Source organism: Muntiacus reevesi, chromosome 20, assembly GCF_963930625.1.
Source record: "Muntiacus reevesi chromosome 20, mMunRee1.1, whole genome shotgun sequence".
Classification (NCBI taxonomy): domain Eukaryota; kingdom Metazoa; phylum Chordata; class Mammalia; order Artiodactyla; family Cervidae; genus Muntiacus; species Muntiacus reevesi.
Window position 1 is genome coordinate 10,475,816 of NC_089268.1, and position 19,030 is coordinate 10,494,845.

The 19,030-nt window shown below is 40.7% G+C and overlaps 1 protein-coding gene across 1 annotated transcript in view; it reads right to left on the minus strand.

Moving 5' to 3' along the window:
- The window catches only part of NUDT3 (nudix hydrolase 3), a 111,486-nt gene that overhangs the window by 42,337 nt on the left and 50,119 nt on the right, over nt 1-19,030 (minus strand). Inside the window, exon 2 of the mRNA XM_065913067.1 lies at nt 9,091-9,201. Within this exon, the coding sequence (XP_065769139.1) occupies nt 9,091-9,201 (111 nt within the window). The remainder of the gene's footprint in view (nt 1-9,090; nt 9,202-19,030) is intronic.

Genomic DNA, 19,030 nt, shown 5'->3' on the forward strand with positions numbered 1-19,030 from the left:
AACTGACAGTCACTAAAAATTCTCAACCGTTTTAAGGCTGAATCCAGAAATCATTATGGAAGTAACCTAGGAGTAGCTATTTACCGTTTCTTAGCTGCCTGGGAGCAGAGAGGCGCCCTCCTCTGAAAGGAGAGAGAGGCATTCCTTGCTCTGGGGCCAGAGTTGAATTCGACTACTGGTCACGTGAGCACAGAGCAAAACTGAGCAGAGGGATTATCACAGCTGCCTCGGCCAAGCCCTCACTGGAGGCGGCATCCACGCCAGGGTCTCCTTCCATCCCTAAGCCGTAACTGTGGAAAGGCCCTTGCTAAGTTCTCAGCTGCCAGAAACAGGAGATTCAACACGGATTTACTTCAGGGCCTTTGCCAGAGATCTGCGGGATTCAATCTGCCCTCTAACATAAAACGGCCTCACCCCAGCTTCCATCTAAGACATGGTATGTTTTCTCTGTTCGTTTTATATATTCTAAATGATTTTTTCTAAGGAAAAGCTCTTAACTTCTTTCGCTACATTCTTGTGTGTATGATTTTCTAGGAGGGCAGAATAAATATGTTCCCACACACAAACACGTATGCACATGTTAGGTGAACAAAGGCTTCCCTGAAATGTTTTATCACTGAACCACATTTCCCACTAAATTCTTGGAGAAGAATAAATTATAATAAGATAATTATATACAATGCATTAATAGACATGATTCTTATATTTTATAATGCTTTGACCAAAGAAGCTAAAAAGAACTACCTTCTTACAAAGTAAAAACAAAGACATGGTAGTACTTATAGAAACATATTTTCTTGGGGAAAGTGACATCCATCATATTGTTGTCCTTCATGGTTTCCTCCTGAAGCTTCTGAGTATAGTTGGCAAGTGATATATATATCTACTTTCTTCCTAACTTTTTATTTTGAAAAATTTCAAACATATAGAAAGATCTTTTGCCTATTTTTTAATCTATTTATTTATTTTTGGCCAAATGGCTTGTGGGATCCTAGCTCCCAGACCAGGGATTGGAATTGTGGAATCTGAACCACTCGACTGCCAGGGAATTCCCTTAAATCAATTTTAAAGATAAATCTATAAGTGCACATAGCCATACACTGAAGAAGGGCATGGCAGCCCACTCCCATTCTTGCCTAGAGAATCCCACAGACAGAGAAGCCTGGTGGGCTACAGTCTATAGGGTCACAAAGAGTTAGACACGACTGAAGTAACTTAGCACACATAGCACACAGCCATACGAGTCCATTATTATTGGGAAGATCCCCTGGAGAAGAGACAGGTCACCCACTCCAGTATTCTTGGGCTTCCCTGGTGGCTCAGATGGTAAAGAATCTGCCTGCAGTGTGGGAGACCTGGGCTTGATCCCGGGTTGGGAGGATCTCCTGGAGGAGAGCATGGCAACCCACTCCAGTGTTCTTGCCTGGAGAATCCCAAGGACAGAGGAGCCTGGCGGGCTACAGTCCATGGGGTTGCAAAGAGTTGGACATGACTGAGTGACTAAGCATAGCACACAGAACATTATTATTAATAATTCATATTCATGTGATTTTAAGTTCCTTAAAAATTAAGTAATAGAAATTCAGAAAATGCTATCTAAATAAAGCCTAGTTTTCAACAAATAAACAGGGTTGGTTTGTGATCACTCTTGAGATGTACAGGAACTTACATCCGGGTATAGTTTCTCGTGTTGACGCTTCTATTAAACAATGCAATATTCCCAAGGTTAAAGACCTTTTCTTGCCTTCATTCATCATGTTGTTCCTGTTGTTTAGTCACTCAGTCGTGTCCGACTCTTTTTTTTTTTTTGGTGTGTGTCCGACTCTTTTGCGACCCCATGGGCTATAGCCTGCCAGGCTCCTCTGTCCATGGAATTTTCCAGGTAAGATTACTGGAGTGGGTTGCCATTTCCTTCTCCAGGTCATTCATCATGTAGGAGACTAAAAAATAAAACTATCTTCTTCCAAAAGTTTGGAGGCTTACCAGTTTACAGTTCAAAATAAAGTAAAAATCTGTAACACAGATCATACACCTAATTAAGAACACGTCTTTTGGTTGTTTTCCATTATGAGCCTTTAGTACTTACTACTGCTGTTTTAATCTACTATGCATATATTATTTGATTAACATTTTAAAAACAATTTTTAAAAATTAGCTGTCTACATTGAAAGATCAGGAGATCTCACATAAGAATCCAGTTTTCTTGCTTCTCTTAAAACAGCAGAGTCACATTGGGTCTTAATCACCACATGAAAACTGTTGGCTGGGCCTGAGAGAAGCCGCCTCTGGCCTCGGTAGGCTCTCCCCACTTTATCAGAGCTATACCCACTGTCAACCACCTGTCTGCTTCCCTGTGGGCTTATGAGCTAGAGATCCCGTTACCCTGCTTCATTTACCATGCTGAAATGGCTGAAAATATTCTTAATATGTTATAATATATATTTTATGGTTAAAGTTCTGACATTTAAAAAAAAATTAATGCTATTTTCCTAATAGATTCTGTGATACCATATGCCCCCTTTCCATTTACAACTGCTTAGGCTGGGGCCAGAAAGTAAAGGTCAAAACACAGCAGTCACATAGAGCCTTCCCTCTTCTCTCCACTCCACAGAGTCAAACACTGCCAGCTCATAAAGTTGAAAAAACAGTGTTTCAAATTATTCCCCAGTAGTCACAGGCTTTTCAAATGTTCTACTTGTATATAACAAGAGACATGAAACACTGCTTCTCTATCGAACAGTTCTGAGATACCATAGGGAGCCTTCTGGTTGCTATGTCACATATATAAGAGCATATAACCTTTTTTTTCCTTTGCAAGGAAAGGGAACACATAATACAGGAATTAGGATAAAAAGACATAGATTTTTAAAATAAAGTTCACTAATTCATTTTCCATGTTCTTACCTGAAAATAAAATGAGATCAAGAAAGATTATGATAAATTCTCAATGGTTGACTCAAGTAAGGCTGAGATAATCAAGAAACAGCTTTGCAGTCATGATCCTTGATACCATATTAAGGCATCTAGATGTTCAAAAAACTATCTTAAATGAAGGTGAATTAAATCAAATATGCTGTGAAATGTTTACATAAGACAGTGTATCAAAAATTTGAGGGAATTCTATCCTGGCGATCCAGGGGTTAAAACCGTACATTCGTGCAGGAGGTATGGGTTCGATCCCTGGCTGGGGAACTGAGATCACAAGCTGCACGGGCAGCACAGACAAAAACAAAAACCTGAAGAAGGGCAGCAAGGTACAAGAAAGTTTAAGGTGACATCACTGACACTAAGAATTTTCCAAGATGGTGAGTTTGTGTGGCAAAACAACAGATGGTCAGAGCCTGAAGGTATAGAAGAGAAGTGAGATATAAGGACACAGGTGAGGAAGTCAGAGAACAAGTTTGTTTTTTTCTTTTTAAACCTAGGTCTGTGCCAAAGGTTAATTATCAGGCTACCTACAGAAACTTTATAGATTATATGCTAGAAATGGAGATGGATATGGGCCTTGACCAGACATGAGGCAGCGGACAGAAGGAACTGGCGTTTGACCACACTCTCTGTTACCGCGGACTACATTTCTCTACAGGCAGAAGGTACACATCTTTGTCACCCTTGAAGAGAATACAGCTGCAGCTATGCACATAATTTTTCTGTTTCTGTTTTCATATGTTCTATATATTTGTGATAACACTCTTGGTTTGGCTGAGGTGACAATGAGTGAAAGAGATGGAAATTTAACAGCTGCACAAAAGACAGAACAGTTTCAGATCCAGCTTCTCTTTCTTCCCTGTCAGCAAGCAGTTTTACCTTTCCCATTGAATTAACAAGGAAGAATAGCTCTGAAAACCACACAAAGAACTGCTTTTCCTTTTTATTCCAGAGAGAGCATCACATGGCTGGCTCATACAAGCCTCTGCTAGAGATGCACTGTGACCAAGGCCCGTGGCCAGCCCTGGGAGAAAGACTCATCCTTCCAACCCTTTGAGGGATCACTCTAGCAGGACTTTAAAAACAACTGAAAAATGAAGGCAAGTTTCCAAAAGGGAAGAGTTCAGTCCTTTAAATGTGGTGATTGGTAATGATTGAAGTGCTATAGATTTATCTGTTTCTGAGATTCAGGCAATATGCTAAAAATTTTAAGCTGAGTTGAACCAAGTTTCAGAGCAGGTTGAGTTTTACCATACCTAAAACTGACTTAATAACCTCATTACATTCATGTTTATTCAGAAAATTTTTCTAGGAACAAATATATGTTTAATGCAAAAAACTTGATAATCTAAGAGCTAACAATGATAACCACTGTGAACATCTGGTGGACATTCTTTCAAGGCATTAAGAGTATGGGTGCTAAGACTAGATGTTTTGGATTCAAACTTCACACTGAGCACATCTAGCTGGGTACAGTTAGTTTGCACAAATTACTCAATCTCACTTTTTTCTCACCTATAAAATGTAGATGATAACAGTTACTACCTCATCAAGTATGGTGAAGAAACGAGGCAACAAATGCAAAACGCTTAAACAGAGCTTGGCACCTGCAATATTATTGTTCTTTCTAGACACATATTTATTCTTCACTAAATGGTTTTCTATCATAAATGCTGATTCATAACCTATTTTAATCACCAGGGAATTTGCTGCAAATATTTTCCTGTGTTAATAAATATATTCTTATTACACACACAGAACTGCTGGTCCATTGCTGCAGGCAGTACTTAAGCACAGGCTACCAGGCTTTTAAAGCACATGACCTTGCCATTCTGAGCTCAGTTAGAGGAATAAGAAATCAGACATCTTCAAATGGCTAGAAATGGATGTGACCTGGCAACTATATCTGAAGATTATAACCAATCAAGTACTCTTCTCAGGAAAGCTGAGTATGAGACACACACAGTGAGTCAACAGATAGGTTAGTGATAGACAAGGCAGGAAAAGCACCAAACAAAAAGTGGTAAGCAGAAGCCAAGGCTGAGAAGAGCTTAGAAAGGCAGACTCCACAGTGGAAGAGAGGGATGGTGACCAGGCTTGATAGCTGCCCTGCGTCCCCATCGTCCATCCAGCTACTGTGAAAAGGCCTGCCTGGGCATCAGGACCTAAGTTTCCAGCTCTGCACAGTCTGATTGGGCAGCGGCTGTGATACTGTCATATTCTTGTCCCTCAATTAACCGAGGGACCTGTAGATATATGTCTACTCCTGGCAATCCAAAAGGGCCTACCTCAATCGCATTGGTAGTCAGACACGACTGAAGTCAGTCATGACTGAAGCGACTTAGCAGCAGCAGCAGCAACCGCACTTATGTGACTGCTCTAGTGGTCACCCCAAGAACTGTAGCACTTCCTTTCTTAAGCACTTGCTATGTGTTAAGCACTGGGGATTAAACGGTGAATGAAAAGGAATAGTATCTGGCTACACAGAATGTAAAATCTACCATAGAAGACAACTAGACAAAAGATATGAGTAAAACATGATAAAGATGATGCTGGATAGGGTCTTCCCCGGTGGTCCAGCGGTTAAGACTCTGTCTTCCAATGCAGGGGGCACAAGTTCAATCCCTGGTCAGGGAACTAAGATCCCACATGCTGCATGGTGAGGCAAAAGAAAAAAAAAGATGCTAGAAATACACTGCAATGGAACACACAGGGAGAACAAGACGGAATCACAAAGACTGCATGGAGGAAGACCTTCAGGGTGAAGCACAAAATTAGCCTGGTGTGCCAGATACTTCAGATGGCTTACTCAATACCCACCACCACCAGGTGGACTGCATGATGATCATTCATCTCTGTTTAATTACAGTCCTTTTTTTTCTTTGTCCACACTGAGTGGCATGTGGAATCCTAGTTTCCTGACCAGGGATCAAACCCATGTCCCCTACAGTGTCTTAACCACTGAACAACCAGGGAAGTCCAGTGAAGTGACAGTCTTGACTGAGCTATAGTAACTGGACCAGCTTTTCCTTTCAGGACACTCTGAGTCCTGGCCTCATTTAACAGGAAAGGTGAAGGAGATCAAACATATTTTATGATTTTATAATGTTTAAAATAATTTGGCTTATTTGATGGTAACCTCAATTTTGAAAGTATAATTGAATACCTTATTTCTGACTGGTAATTTTAAGTTGAAAATCTTAGTAAATTTATGTACACTATGGCAGTGGTCCCCAACCTTTTTGGCATCAGGGACTGTTTTCATGGAAGACAATTTTCCATGAACCAGGAGTAGGGGATGATTTAAGAACACTACATTTATTATACACTTTATTTCTATTATTATTACATCAGCTCCACCTCAGATTATCAGGCATTACATACATCCCAGAGGTTGGGGACCTCTGCACTGTGGCACTATTTAAGACTCATCTTGCTGTAAGTTTAATACATGACATTCACAGGAGTTTACTGATGAGGAACCTCATAAGATTTTCATTTTTTTAAAGTCAGACAACTTTAAAAAGCAATCCAGTTAATTAAATTTATAAATGCAATCTGAAACATCTAAAAGTTTTCAATGAACTGGCCTAGGTATTATCCAAAGGCCCCTTAAAAATGACTAGTAAAATCTCCTATGCTTATAATACAGCGATCAGATTTATAAGCATTAGGAAAGAACCAAGTTTTTGAATGTTTGCTTTTACAAAGTCATGACATTTTGAAAACTAAATAAATCCCTGAATAGTGATTTCTGCTTACAAAACTATCCTTCAAGAACAATCAAAAACATCTACCTACATCCTCAATGATCCCAAGTTTTATTCTCTGTTAGCAGACATAGAATTGGAAAAGTCAGTCCCTCCATTTTATTTTGACATAAGCCACTGAAATGTTTGTCTCTGTAATGATACGTTTCACTAATTTATATTCACTATTTGATTTATTTGGTACTTTATTTTATTTATGGCCTTCCCTGGTGGCTCAGATGGTAAAGAATCTGCCTGCAGTGCAGGAGACCCGGGTTCAATCCCTGGATCAGGAAGGGTCCCTGGAGAAGGAAATAGCTACCCACTCCAGTGTTCTTGCCTGGAGAATTCCATGGACAGAGGAGCCTGGGGGGCTGCAGTCCATGGGGTCACAGAGCCGGACACGACTGAGTGACTAGCACACTTGCTCTTCACCCTCTCAGCAATGCTGGAATAAGGACAGGGCATGGCATGGCTCTTGGCTGGAGGGAAATCTGCTCAAGGTCAAGCAGGATTCCTCAGGGCTGAGAATGGTAACCAGGGTTTAATTTCGAGCTTGGAATTCCCTTCAAGACAGGAGGTAGGTAAGTGATGAACATGTGAAAAGTATAGTTTAATTACCTGCGCTACACTGTTTACCTTCTAGTTCCCCAACTCCACTTCATTCTCCACTCTCTCCCTCCTTTACCTACTGAAGGCTGGTATGCAATCTTCAGGAAACAAAAGGGTGCTGTATATCCTTTCCAACTCCCTCACTGCATTTCCTTTTGCAATCATCTAGTTTTCTACACCTTAGTTGCACTTGTATAGCCAAGGGACAATTCAATGGTGGTACTCAGAAACAAAATAACCATAGTAGCACCTGATACAACCTTTCCTGAGAAAGATGCCAAATCCAAATGTGCTCTACAGAGGTAAAGCTGTCAACTCGTCTCCCCACAACTTCTAAAACCAAGTAGCAAGGTTTGCCCAAGGTCTCGGAATTTTTTTCTTCCTCTCTATTCTAGAGCCATAGTCTACTTCATGTCTTCCAACAACCTACAGAGCTGCAATAACTCTGTCAAACATCACTTTTGCCTTGGGTGGGTGCCTCGGAACCCACAGGAACCAACTGGATTGAAACCAAAACTATGTAGCTTAGATTCACCAGCTGGACCTACCACACTTTATTTGAATAGTCAAACCTTTGAGATCCTCCAGAAAGAACTCTGGTAATTTCCAACTGGGATATTTCTTCAGGATTTTTATGTTCCATTTGTTATAGACACTTGTATTAATTACTTTCTATTCATCCAGCTGTGTACTAGGCACAAGAAGGGAGGATTTAAAATAGGAAACATGATCTTAGTCCTCAGGGGTTATAATATAGTTCTGATACTCAGATATATGATAAAATAATAGTGTCATGAGGCAACATAACTCTGCAGGACTTCAGAGCAAGGAAAGAATTCCTTGAGTCTTCTAAAGTAAAATTAGTTTAAGAAGAACAGCAAGGGCTGGACTCAAAAGAAATGCAGAACTCAGACCTTTTCTAAGCTCTATTTTATATGTTCTTAGAATTAGTCTTAAGTCCCTTCTGGTACATGGAAATGGACCTATAAAAAGCACTATGTGGCCAAGGCAAGTCAATGGGGCTAGTAAAACTCACATCACTGAGTCAGGACTCCTAGACAAGATAACGTAAGTAGAGCAGGTGTGGTGTTGCCACAAGAGGCTATGGAGAAACATCAGTTCCTTCCTCCTGGTTTTGAACTGCAATTTGTTTCTCAGTTTCACCAACAAAACTGTAAGCCCTTGAAATAAGAGCACCAAGATCTGACTTCTGACTGTTAATTCTAGAGTATCCAGTAAGATACACTGGGCACGACCCAAGAACTCAAAACATATATGGTGAGTATCATGTGATCAAATAAAAAACAAGATACTATTGTCTCTCAAGTTGCACCTGTAACAGCTTCCGGCAAACTGAACTTCTGCTTTGCCAGTGCTCTGCTACCAGGACCCAGGAGCAAAGGAGAACAAGTGCTACCTTTGCCTCAAGCAAAGGTTAACGAGAATAAGTTGCTTACATCAATACTGCCTACTTCTCTTATTTCTTAGGGCTGATGAACCATCTGATTCTCAACCTTCTGCCATAGGAAACAGAGGTAGAGCAGGCAGAGATCCAAGGGCAATCAGAAAGAACTGTCTGGTGTAATTGCACACATTCACTACCATGATCGCCCCTTGCAGAGAGCCTGGTAGACACCACCATGTCACAACCTCACTACCTCTCTGGTCAAGGAGGCATGTGATGAGTGTAAGCACCTTCTCCCTGTGCCCCTGAGCCCGTTCACACAGCGAGCGGGGATAAAGTGAGGAACTACAGGCCGTGGTGGGTGCGCGGTGCGGCCACACGGCTCTCAGCGCGTACCTCCTCACAGACTTCACGGACTGCAGCCACGCCAGGCTCCTCCTCCGGCTCCATGCCCCCTCCAGGGACGATCCACCGGTCTGGATGACGACTGCTGCTCACAAGTAGCACCTGAAAGTCAGAGGTCACACAGGCCGTTAGACTCTCAAAAAGCCACACTCATACAAGTTCAGAGTTTAAACGCCACACAAAGAGAAGTACCTAGGACCCATTCTTTGTTGATACCTCTCCAAATCACTTGTAAGGTAGCTTCAGTTTCTGTTTGAAAAAGCAGACAACCAGTCTAGTAACAGCAGAAGGGCATCTGAACCAGTGGCCATTAGGTGTACCCCTCAGATTCTCAGTCACTTGTCCTGTCGATCCTTTCCTTTGTTCCTTTCTCTTTAGCCCTTTGAACATGCAACTGACAAAAACACTCCAAACAAAACCAAACAGAAACTGTCACTGATGCACTGAAGAGCTTGTGAGCCCTGTGAAGTCCCAACCTTCCCTCTGAGGTTCTCACCCCTGTGTCTCCCAGTTCCTGCTCCATCTGACGGCCACAGGCCAATACTACACATAACCCGAAGCTCTAAGCCTGTGCTGAGAACCTGATTCTCTCACCAACATGAGGCCTAGGAAGATTTCTTGTTGTCATGCTTTCAGCTGAGGTAAAACTGGAATTCTTTTACTAGGAAACTTTTTATCAAGAAATGACACTTAATGGTCATCACTAAAAAGTCTACAAGTAGGGCTTCCTTGCTGGCTTGGTAAAGAGACCTGGGTTTGATCCCTGATCCGGGAAGATCCCACACACCAAGGAGCAACTAAGCCCATGCGCCACAACTACTGAAGCCCTTGGGCTCTAGAGCATGTGCCCGGCACCAAGAGAAATCACTGCAATGAGAAGTCCACACACCACAACTGGAGAGTAGCCCCTGTGCTCTGCAACTGGAGGAAGACTGTAGGCAGCAACAAAGACCTGGCGCAACCAAAAAACAATTTAATAATAAATAAATGAATGCTGAAGAGGATGTGGAGAAAAGGGAACTCTCCTACACGATTGGTGGGAATGTAAATGAGGGCAGCCACTAGGGAAAACAGTATGGAGGCTCCTTAAAAAACTAAAAGTAGTGTTGCCATATTATAATCCAGCAATTCCTCTCTTGGGCATATACTCAGACAAAACTACACTTCGAAAAGACACGCACCCCTATGTTCACAGCAACACTATTTACATTAGCCAAGACAGAAACAACCTAAATGTCCATCAACAGATGAACGGGTAAAGAAGACGCAGGGTGTGTGTGCACATGTATACACATATACGTGCATATAGTGGAATGTTATTCAGTCCCAAAAACAGAATGAAGTGATGTCATTTGTGTGACATGGATGGACCCGAAGATTATCATACTAAGTGAAGTAAGTCAAAAAAGGAAGACAAATACCATATGATATCACTTGTATGTGGAATCTAAAATATGACAAAAATGAACCTATCAGAAACAGACTCACAGACATAGAAAACAGATTTGTGGTTGTGGGGGGGTGGGGAGGTCATCGGTGTGGAAGGGAAGGATTGGGAGTTTGGGATTAGCAAATGCAAACTACTGTATACAGGGTGGATAAACAACAAGCTCCTACTGTATAGCACAGGAAACTATATTCAATATCCTGTGATAAACCGTAATGGAAAAGAATAGACACATGAATAACTGAGACACTTTGCTCTAACGCAGAAGCTAACGCAGCACTGCACATCAACCATATGTCAATAAAATTAATTTCTTAAAAAAGAAGTGAAAAGAAACCAAACAAACACAAAATATTGACATAGAACACAGGTTACTAATTCAAACTTAACCAGAATTCTAATCATGGTTAAAGTAAAATCTAGAACTTCCCTAGTTCCTTTCCCTTAACCTCTCCAGGACAGATGTTAAACAGAGTTAGCTTTACTCCTCATTTGGAGATGGAGTTGGGTTGGTATTATTTCCAGAACTAAAGGAATCCTCAACTGCTCCCTAAACAATCACTTCTGATGATGTCTTCTGAGCCTCAGGCCCTATTCCAAACTATATTCCCTATCTACCCTTCCACACTTCTACTCTGCAGTCACCTTTCCTGCCTGAAAGAAACCACTCCTTCCTCTCTGACCCTCATGGGTCCCGTGACTGACTGCCAGTTAACCTTTCTCCAGTCCTCTCCCATTTAAGTTTTCTGCAACCATCAGCCCTTGGAAACTACCTTTTTCTTCATCTTTAATCCCTTTCTTCTTGTCATGATAAGATTCTCCTGATGCTCCTCTACAAAATCCATGATCTGCAGACTAAGAGGGGATCACAAGATAAGAGGGAAATCCATGAATCCATATACAGTCACCACTATACAGCCCATGGACTGAGAAAATACTGTCTTAAATTTACAAGCACCATTTATTTTAATGCATATAAACTCTGCTTTGATTAATACAACACAGAATAACTTAAAATAATATAAAATTGGGACGTCTCTGGCAGTCCAGTGGTTAAGACTCTGCACTTCCACTGCAGGGGGCGCAGGTTTGATCCCTAGTTGGGGAATTAAGATCCCAAGGGCTGCCAAGAAACAACCAAAAAAGAAAAAAGAAAAGAAAATCCGTAATAGTTCTTGGTTGGTGTGTATGTATGTTTAATCAAGGGATGTTAAAAGTACAACGTGAGGCAATTCCTAGTGGCCCAGTGGTTAGGGCTCAGGTTCAATCCCTGGTCAGGTAACGAAGATTCTGCAAGCCCTGCAGCATGGCCAAAATAAGAAGGAAGGTAGGACAGGAGGATGGAAGAAAGAAGGAAGGAAGTACAATGTGGCAGTTTCACGAAACTATGCTTTAAAATAAGAGTCCTCACTGGACTCCTACTTCATATCATATACAAAAATTAACTCCAAATGGAACTTAAACCTAAGAGCTAAGACAGGCCAAATTCTTAAGACATGACAACAAAAACCTGAGATACAAAACAAAAAATGAATGAGTTAGACATCATCAAAATTACGATCTTCTGTGCATCAAACGACATCATCAAAAATGTGAAAAGATGATCTACAGAATGGGAGAAAATTCTTGGAAATTATCTGATAAGGGTCTGGTATCCAAAATATATAAGCACTCTTACAACTCAAGGAAAAAATGACCAACAGCATTTCTCCAAAGAAGATATACAAAGAGCTGACAAGCATGTGAAAAAATGTGATCAACATCATTAGTCACTAGAAAAGTACAAAGTAAACCCATCACGAGATACCACTTTACACCTACTAGAATGGTTATAATTCTTAAAATAACAAGTACTGACAAGGATGCAGAGAAATTGGAATCTTCATACACTGCTGGTAGGAATGTAAAACAGTTTAGGCACTGCAGAAAACAGGTGGTTCCTCCAAAAGTTAAACATGAAATTACCATCTGATCTAGCAATTGTGCTCCCAAGTATATACCATACCCCAAAGAACTAAACTGAAAACAGGTACTCTAACCCTCAGACACAAATGCTCATGGCAGTATTATTCATAATAACCAAACAGGAGAAATAACTCAAATGTCCACCAATGCATGAATGGATAAACAAAATGTGGCATGTACATAAAAGGATTAGTTTTCAGTCATAAAGAGAAATAACATTCTGATAAATGTTACACAGTGGATGAACCTTGACACCATTATGGTTAAGTGAAAGCCAAACTCAAAAAAAAAGTCACGTAATGTATAATTCCATTTATATAAAATATGCAGAATAGGTAAATACACAGAGGCAGAAAGGAGACTGGTGGACGCCAGGGACTGAAGGAAGGGAAGAATAGGGAGTAACTGTTTAATGAGTACAGGGTTTTATTTTGGAATGCTAACTGTTTTGAAACTAGATAGAAGCAGAAGTTGCTAAATGCTACCAACTTCTTCACTTTACAATGATTAATGCTATGTGAACTTCAGCTCAACAAAATAAAACTAGTTTTAAAATCACAGCAATTTTTTAAAAGCTTAAGTAGTGCCACCACTATCTTGTTCAGAGTCTACATTCCAGAGGAGTGGCCTTCCAGAAGGTTATCCTTAGTTTCATTATTATCTCAAATCATTCCCATAAAAGATAAAGGGGATCACTGCCATACCCATTCTTCCTAAAAACTGCCCAATTTTACATTTTGAAAAATTTCTGGTTAAAAAAAAAACCCAAATATAAACACATTTATTAATTCAAGCCAAAAAACTAAAAAAAAAAAGTCCTCCAAAGACTTTTAGGTAATGTCATACATTTAATCTGCAAGGGAGATTCCAGAAGGAAAAGTAGAAAAATGGGTTAATCCTTCACTGATTTGGTATATAAATAACAACATGTAGTCTTTCTTCCTACAGTTCTCCCACTTCTTGGCAGTGTTTACCAGCCATTCTAAACCTAATCATTCACTTCAAAGGCTGACTAGGGCCATCCAATTAGGTTTCAGTTGAAATGAAAGAACTTTATAGGGACAATTCAAAGTTAAAGCAATGAAAAAGAAACTGTACCATAGAGTATAATTTAATGTCTAAATATCAATTAATGTAAAATATTAGCTAGTAAATCTAGCCAGTGTTGAGTGCTTTTTACATTCAAAGCACGACTCTATGAGGTAAGACTACAACACTGAGGCTGAAGAAAGCCAGCCGCATTACTTTGTAGTCATACTTCAAAGCAAACACTATTACCAGCAAATAGTTCTTCTCCTCAGAAAGTTTCCTTGACAACCCATTGAAAATTTATTGTAAAAACTGAAAACAAAATATTCTTTATTTTCACCAGAGACTTTACTCCTTCCTGCCTTACAGTAAGAGTTTTGCTCAGTAAATTCTTATTCTGAAGCTTGACTTTTAAATACAAATTATCTAAAAAGAAATTGAATGGCAAAGCTCCTAAAAGATTCTGAAAATGACGCTCTAAGGGAGAAAAAAAATCACCATTTATTCAACAAATATTCATTAAGCACTGTAAGAAGCCAGGAACTGGAGATGCAGATTAGAACCTCTGCAACTCTGAGGCAGATCAAAAGGGGGGACCGGCCAACCAAGTACCAGGCCTTTTGTGAAGCTCTCTGCATCGAGACAAATGATATTCAGGCAGAAACGGATAAACAAACCCACAGAACACACCCACCCATATATGAATTCTTGGATTCATGGCAACTTAGTATCCTCAAGGACACAGAAAAAAATCACTGTGTTGACTAGGGACAAGTGTGCAGTGAAAAAGGTGGAAATGATAAACCTAATCTGGAGAGATTTACATAAAGGGATGCAGCTAAAATGGTAATGTTTTATTTCTTAAGTTTTAAATTGTTTAATACAACTTTCCAAAAGAATACAATACAGTGAGGAGTGCTTTGTTTGAGGTATGCAGAGAAAATCACAATCACACTGAAGAGTCAGGTTGCAGGGAGATGGTGGGGGGTGGTAAGGGGAAGCTTTATAAAGGAAGTGATTTGAGTTGAAGTCAAGTTAAAGAAGGACACTTGGGGCTTCCCTGGTGGCTCAGTGGTAAAGGATCCACCTGCCAACACAGGAGACACGGGTTTGATCCCCAATCTGGAAAGATCCCAAATCCCATGGAGCATCTAAACCCAGCACCACAAATACTGAGGCTGTGCTCAAGAGCCCAGGAGCCACAGCTACTGCAGCCCCAGACCCCCTGCTCCACAATAAGAGCTACAACGAGAAGCCCACACACGGCAACTAGAGAAAAACTTGTGCAGCAACCAAGACCCAGCAGAACCAAAAATAAATAAATAAAATAAACAAATCTGGAAAAAAAAGGACACTCATTCAACAAGAACAAAAACCACCAGAAGCCTACCGTATGGCCCTGTGCTTAGGGTACAAAGCAAGGCAGATACTGCTCCAGCTCTTGAGAAATTTAAAGGTCAACAAGAAGTCGGGTGACTGATTATATTTCAGTGACTACACACCATAATGCTCAGTAAATATTTCATGCTCTTGCCTACAGTATCCAGCCTCCCTTTGCTGTTAGGTGGGACCATTTGACTAGTTTTGCATAATGAAATATGAGCAGAAGAGACGTGTCACTTTTCGGTTGAGACACGGAGAAGTCAATGCAGTCTCCTCTCCTCCTCACCAAGAACGTGGTGAGTTCCAGTTGGTGTAGATACAAGCCTGAGCCCCTTGAACAGAAGAGAGTTCCTGTGTGGAGGAGAGCCTTTGAAAGTCCATGGCTGATAGGCAACATAACCTAGTCTATCCTGATTAATGGTATGAACGGTCAGTGAAAGGTCTAAGGACCAGTGCAGTTGATTGCCTCATAACCAATCCCTAAGTACAGCCCCTGACCCATATATACAGGTGGCCAAAAAATGTTTGATGACCAAATGAAAGAATGGACCAGTAACTAAGGGAACAAACAACTGTTTTTAAAAAAGGAATGAAGACAGCATACAGATGAGGTTAGAGAGGTTGAACAAAAAGGCAGGGGTCTAATTATAAAGAGTTTGGACTGAAACCTGAAGGCAATGAGTAAGTCACTGAGGTTGTTAGAATAAGGAAATGACATAACCCAATTTAGATTTTAGAAAGATCACTCTGACTTGGGCTGGATATGGGCCAACTTGGTAAGAGAATTCACTTCTGCAGTTAATTCAGGCTGAGAAAGGAGGATCAAAGTGGGAGTTGGAAGGAAGTGACACATTTCCAGAAATACAGAAGGAAGAGTCCACAGGGCCACTGACTGACAGGATGTGGGCCAGGTCAATGGGGGAACTGTCCTCCTAGAGAATGTGAAATGGTGGGTGGAGGAGGGAACCACAAGGAAACTGTCCTCTGAACATGAATTTGAGGGTTCAATGAAATATTTAATGGATAATTCTAGAAGATAATCATATAAATGTTGGAGTGGAGCTAAAAAAGAGGGAAAGAGAAATTTGAGAAACAATGTTCCCAGTCTTTTCCAGCCAGGATGAGACTAATACCAGGAGCTCTAGCTGAAGAAGCTATCCATATTCCCTCTATCTATCGTACACTCCCTTTGGTCTCTGCTAAGGTTCCATTCCCACAGCCAATAGCATAGTAGGGGTAGATCTGTTCTAGGTTCAGTTCAGTTTAGTTCAGCCACTCAGTCGAGTTCAACTCTTTGAGACCCCATGGATTGCAGCACACCAGGCTTCCCCGTCCATCACCAACTCCCAGAGCTTACTCAAACTCATGTCCTGAGTCGGTGATGCCATCCAGCCATCTCATCCTGTCGACCCCTTCTCCCGCCTTCAATCTTTCCCAGCATCAGGGTCTTTTCCAATGAGTCAGTTCTTCGAATCAGGTGGCCAAAGTATTGGAGTTTCAGCTTCAGCATCAGTCCTTCCAATGACTATTCAGGACTGATTTCCTTTAGGATGAACAGGTTGGATCTCCTTACAGTCCAAGGGACTCTCAAGAGTCTTTGCCAACACCACAGTTCAAAAGCAATTCTTCGGCTTTCAGCTTTCTTTATAGTCCAACTCTCACATCCATACATGACTACTGGAAAAACCACAGTCTTGACTACATGGACCTTTGTCAGTAAAGTAATGTCGTGCTTTTTAATATGCTGCCTAGGTTGATTGTAACTTTTCTTCCAAGGAGCAAGCGTCTTTTAATTTCATGGCTACAGTCAACATCTTGCAGTGATTTTGGAGCCCAAAAACATAGTCTCTCACTGTTTCCATTGTTTCCCCGTCTATTTGCCATGAAGTGATGGGACCGTATGCCATGATCTTAGTTTTCTGAATGTTGAGTTTTAAGTCAACTTTTTCATTCTCCCCTTTCACTTTCATCAAGAGGCTCTTTAGTTCCTCTTTGCTTTCTGCCATAAGGGTGGTGTCATCTGCATATCTGAGGTTATTGATATTTCTCCCGGCAATCTTAATTCCAGCTTGTGCTTCATCCAGCCTGGCATTTCGAATAATGTACTCTGCATGTAAGTTACATAAGCAGGGTGACAATATACAGCCTTGCTGTACTTCTTTTCCAAATTGGAACCAGTCTGTTACTCCATGTCCAGTTCTAACTGTTGCTTTTTGACCTGCATAAAGATTTCTCAGGATGCAGGTAAAGTGGTCTGGTATTCCCATCTCTTTTAAAAATTTTCCATAGTTTGTTGTGATCCACACAGTCAAAGGCTTTGGCGTAATGAATAAAGGAGATTTTTTCTGGAACTCTTGTGCTTTTTTGATGATCCAGCAGATGCTGGCAATTTGATCTTCGGTTCCTCTGCCTTTTCTAAATCCTATTCCATGTTAAAGTTCTGGAAACTTTTTTTTTTTTTTGCCACACTGCATGGCTTGTGGGATCTTAGTTCCCCAACCAGGAATAAAACCTGGGCCTTCAACAATGGAAAACGCACTCTATACGCTCCATGAAAGTAGAATCCTAACCATTACTGAACTGCCAGGAAATTCCCTGGAAATAATTTTCTTAAAAAAATCAATTATCTATGGTGATAATCTACAACATGGAAAATACTGACTGGCAAGCTATATATTTTAGATGTATTACTAATTTCCAGAAAACTGAGCAGGCAATAATGCACTTAACATAATATAATTTCCAACAACGTGATGCCCCTGGCATTTGACAGCCCCTCAACAATGTCATTACCACCAGACAGCTCTGCTGGTCGCCCAGATGGCACAAGGGCTGCACCTTATCAAATCTGTGACATGCCCTGCAAACTGCTTTCACAGTCAAGCCCATTCTAACCATTCATGTGTCCCTTCACAAAAATAAGATCAACATAACAGTGAATGTTACCTGCACTTGTCTGGATTCCAAGTAAATTTACTATTTTTTACAGAATGTTTTAAAGAACAAGTTCTTGGACACAAGGACCCTATAAAAGGTTTAAAAGATGAGTAAAGCTGAGTATGAGGTGAAATAACTTGTTCAAATTAAGTCAATACATTATCACAAGGCCAAGCCCTAGTAGTTTCAGTTCCTTGAGTTTTAGAGTCATTTACCCTTAAGTTCCCCGCCGCCCCCACACAGCTCAAAATACTGCTAAAAAGGAAGAACAAATAAACGAAAACAGTTTACAAAATCCCTTCATTTTCTAGCTAACCAGGTTGCTTATTTAACAAAAGAGGAAATTCCCTGCCAAGTACAAGGACTGTGCTATGAACAGATAGTCTGCAATTTTTACTTTGGGAGGAACAAGGTATTTCAAGAACAGGTATCACTCCTCAGTATGTGTCCCAGGTATGGAGTATACTGCTAGAGTTCCAAGTGACCGAGTGTCCTGCCCTGCCTTTCCAAATGAATGCCCAAAGGTTAACACACTGCACTGTATATTACCTGGTATGCAATGACTTTTTTTAATTTTGAAAAAGATGACTAAAGAAACACAGTTAACTTGGCTGTATTTGCAGGTTATATAAAGAAGACTTAAAGTTGCTGGATCACACTGTATGAACATAACCTACCGGAATGATTGAGTCGTTCCTGTAAACCTTAACTCCTCCCCATAACTCTTAGAAATATTGAAAAAGCTGCAGGGGGGCTAAGGGAGACTAACACTAGGGGGAATACAACAGCAGCTACTAGTATTTCTTCAGTGCCCATTTTGTGCTAGGTGCTGCCATTTTACATTCTACTTTCAATATACTATCCCTAATATTCAAACCATCATACAAGTCAGGCATTATGTAATTTTTACCATTATAGTGATGAGGAAACCAAGCTTTAGATGATTTGGTGATGTGGTGAGGGGTACAGAAAGGGTGAGCACTGAGCCAGGATTCAAACCAGTGTATATGCCTGACTCTGACCGCCAGACAACTGAGTAGTTCTCACAGAGATCATATGATCCACAAAGCCAAAAATATTTACTATCTAGTCCTTTACGGAAGAAGTTTGCCAACCCTTGATCTAACAAAGGGCCCAAGCAGCCACAGCATCATGTTAGTAAGGACTATT